Source organism: Leguminivora glycinivorella, chromosome 17 (genome assembly GCF_023078275.1).
Source record: "Leguminivora glycinivorella isolate SPB_JAAS2020 chromosome 17, LegGlyc_1.1, whole genome shotgun sequence".
Lineage (NCBI taxonomy): Eukaryota > Metazoa > Arthropoda > Insecta > Lepidoptera > Tortricidae > Leguminivora > Leguminivora glycinivorella.
This window is the reverse complement of record NC_062987.1, coordinates 21,253,721-21,257,849: the sequence shown is the minus strand read 5'-3', so window position 1 is coordinate 21,257,849 and position 4,129 is coordinate 21,253,721. Positions and strand designations below refer to the sequence as shown.

The window sequence follows — 4,129 nt, the reverse complement described above, 5'->3', positions numbered from 1 at the left end:
GAAACGCCACGGAAGGTAGTCTGGCTCTGTCGCGCCAATACGCAATAGTGATAGAGATAGATATCTACGAGCGTTTCGTTTCTTGAGCGTTAGTGCCATTCGTACGAAAGGTTCCCCTGTACTTACCTATATATGCAATGAAATAATATAAAGCAAAACCTTTCCAGTGTGGTGTGGTTTGTCTTGCTAGCTTTTGGGTTTTGATATTATCAATTGTACTTGTGAAGGAATCAATGATAAAAACATTTAGTGTTAAAAATTTAATTGATTTCGAATCTAAAATTATTAGAATTCAGAACAGACTAGCACTCATAATTTAAAATTACAGTTACAAGTATAAAATTACCTTACAATTAAATTGAATAAAATATAAATAAATTACAATGGCATTTCATGTCAGTCTTTCCTTATGGGTACCTATTTTATGTCTGGCAAGATCATTCTTCCTGTAGAAACCTCGGGAACACCGGTCACAGGGGAACGGGATCCGAGTGTCGTGGAGTTTGGCATTGTGGAACGCAAGCATTGGTCGGGATGGGAATGTCATCCCACACCCTTCTACGGGACATTTGTATTTGTCCGTATTCTTGTGTCTAAAGCTCATGTGGTGAGTCAAAGCCTTTAGTTCGTAGAAACTGCTGGTACAGAGCTCGCATTTCAGAGGACGCTCCCCAGTATGTCTCCAAGTGTGGGTGTCTATGTTTGGCACATTTTTACAGCAGATAGTGCAGAAACCTGATTTCTCAGAATGCTGTGTCTTTATATGCAGTTTCAAGTTACCTTTTACATTGAAAGTCCTGCCACAATAATTACAAACAAAGCGGTTTGGCTCAGAATGCAAACGCAGATGTTTCTTCAGATTGTTCTTATACTTAAATGGGGAATTACAAAGTGTACAGCTATACCGTTTCTCATTGGAATGTGACATCAAGTGGCGTTTCAGTTTTTCTTTCGTACCAAACATTTTGCCGCAAGATTCACAGCCGTGAGACTTCTCAGAAGAATGTGTTTTCATGTGACGTAACATTGCACTGCTCTGTGTGAACTTTGAAGGGCAAATAGTACAAGCATACGGTGTTTCCCCAGTGTGAGTCCGCATATGCACAGCGACGTCAGTTTTCGTATAAAATGCTTTACCACAGTTCTCACACATGAATTTTCGCTCCCTCATTTTTCCGTAATGATTTCGTTCTATATGCCGTTTTAAGCCTCCTCTATCAGAATACTTTTTGTCACATGAGGGGCATTGATACGGCCTTTCTCCGGAGTGTACTCTGGTATGTATAAGCAATGCCGACTGGCTCGCGCACGTTCGTCCACATACCTTACATGTGCAAGAGTTTTTTCCTTTCAGTCTCGTTCTCTTCTTGTACGCCGGTTTCGGCTTCTTCTCCTTCTTAAACTCGTCATAATCGATATAAGGATAATCCGTCTCATCCTCGTAGGCTCCCAGCGCCTCATCTTCTTGTTTTACTTCGACTTTTAGTTTGCAATCATCGTTAGTATCGATTTCTGAAGCTTTGCAGCGTAATATCTGGTCTGAGGCTTCACATTTTAGCACGAACTTGTACGAGGCGGTCAGCTCCTCCTCACAGGAGCCACAAATGCTCGCAGGCAGCCCGTCGCCTTCAGAAACTTTTATGTTCACGCAACAGTATGATATTTTAGCGGAAATTGACTCGCTGATATCGTCACTAAATATATAAGAAGTTCCTTCATTTGTGCAACATAGTCGACAAATTTTTCGATCCATTTTCTGTTAACATTGGGGTTGAGTTGAGATGATGTTTTTAATTTCAAATAAATCGATCGAAAGTAAAGATGGGCGAATTAAACAACATTGGCATCGGCAGCACAATTTGACATTGACATTTATGGAAGCTATTTCCACGCACGAAGTAAAATAAAGAAACATTTAAAACCGGTCATACAACTATTTCATCAATATCGTTTGCAATACGGGGAGTAGATGTTAGTATGTGTTAACATAAAATAACGATTTATACAAAATAAATCCGCGAAAGCTAAGATAAGATAAGTTTATTTATTAGTTAAATAAATTTTTGGATTTCCATATTTAATTTGCGATTTATTATGTGGCTTAAATAATCCCGGCGTTCTAATTTCACACTCTTGAGATTTGTTTTACGCAGGTTTCAAAAGAAAATTTATTTAATTAATAGCATTTGTAATATTAAATTAGGTAGTTGTGTCAATGTTCTTTATTAAAAATTACCAAATTTCTTCTTTTGAAATAAAGAATTTAACTTTAGTTGTATTTTACGGAATTTTGAATATTACACAGTTCCATTTTACGGAATCCTTTCTCAAGGTAGTTTGACATTTGTTTTGGGTAGAATAAAAAATAAAATAATGCTTGTTTGTGTTTTTACTCCGATTTCGTGCCATAAAATCAAATACTATGAAAATATTGATAGTGCAATCTTATTAGAATCCGAATTCCAGTAAGAAGTCATAATGGATTTAAGAATTTGTAGAGTTTGTCTCAGTAAACCGGGCGATACATCACTATTTGAGAAACACGATGGTTTGGCTTACAGCGAGAAAATAATGGGGTTCGTAAAGGTTACCATCACGGAAAACGACGGATTACCAAGCTCGATATGCCTCAGCTGCATCGCCGAGCTCTCTGTATCCTACGACTTCGTGCAAAAATGTGAAGCTTCAGACTTAGCTTTGAAATCCTTTAAACTGGACAGTGAAAGAGAACCGGCATTCAATATCAAGAAAGAAGACATAAAAGACGATCCAGATGAACCGTATCTTAATTTTAGCTTCCTAGACGATGACTTCGATGTTAACTGGGAAGAGCCAGAAAAGAAAGTAAAAGAAAAGAAAGGTAAATATGTTAAGAAAAGGAAGAAAGGAAAGACGGAGCCGATGCAGTGCGTCACCTGCGGGCAGCTGACCACCAGCCCCTCTGCCATGGAGATCCACATGAGAACACACACTGGTGAGAAACCATATTCTTGCACTGATTCTTCGTGTGATGCCAAATTTGCTACTAAAGGAGCTTTGAAACGACATTGCGAGACCTTCCACTGTGAACGAGAGAGGAAATATACTTGTGAGCATTGTGGCAGCAGCTTCTTCCGAAAAAACGAAATAATAACACATATCAGAGTCCACACGGATGAGCGACCATATGCCTGCCCGTTTTGTTCCAGAAAGTTCCGGCAAATAGCTTCACTCATCCGTCACAAGAGAATTCACACTGGGGAGAAACCGTTTGCTTGTTCCATTTGTAATAAAAAATTTGCCGACAAAACTGTGGCCCGGAAACATCTGTTAGTTCACAGCGATGAGAAACACTACAGCTGCCATCTTTGCCACAAGTCTATGAAGAGTAGCAGTGCTCTGAAAGTCCACATGAATCTGCATGTGAATAAAAAGCAAAATGTTTGCAACTACTGTGACATGGCATTTTCAATGAAAGGAAACCTTAAGACTCATATAAGACGGAAGCATTCAGAGAAGTCAGGACAGTGTAATATTTGCTCAAAGACTTTTTCAGACTTGGAAGTCCACATGCGGAAGCATACTGGTGAAAAGCCGTTCATATGTCATGTGTGCCAACAGAAGTTTGCTACGAAGCGAAGTTTGACACATCACCTAGCCTTCAGACATGAGAATGCAACTAAGTTCAAGTGTTCGATTGGGGAGTGTACTAAAACGTTTCCTACTGCTCCTATGTTAGAGTTCCATTTGCTAAAGCAGCATACGAACCACACTCCATATGTGTGCCAGCATTGTTCCCGAGGGTTCTTCCGGATGAGTGACCTGTCTCGGCACCTCCGGGTCAGTCATATTGAAATGCAACTGAAAGAAGATAAAACCCTCCTTACCCTAGGTGGTCCTTAGTTGATAGTTACTAAATACATTTCTTAATCTATGCCCCGACTGATATATTAAGTATTCTAGTCATAGAATTACTAAAAACTAAAACAATTAGTAGTAATTGTGCATTAAAGACTATAACTGTAATTTAATTACTGCATTTACGAAAACTTTATTACCATTTAGTTTAAGTAGCAATTGTATTTTCCATTTATAGAAGTAGTTGTATGTAATTATTGTGACTAGATAATTATACCTACTTTCTGCCAAA

At 38.7% G+C, this 4,129-nt stretch overlaps 1 protein-coding gene across 1 annotated transcript; it reads left to right on the top strand.

The window, feature by feature from the left end:
* Positions 1-2,382: 2,382 nt before the first annotated feature.
* Positions 2,383-4,129, top strand: LOC125235203 (gastrula zinc finger protein XlCGF57.1-like). The gene has a single exon (XM_048141679.1). It carries the CDS (start codon positions 2,479-2,481, stop codon positions 3,880-3,882), a length of 1,404 nt encoding a protein of 467 aa, XP_047997636.1. The 5' UTR covers positions 2,383-2,478; the 3' UTR covers positions 3,883-4,129.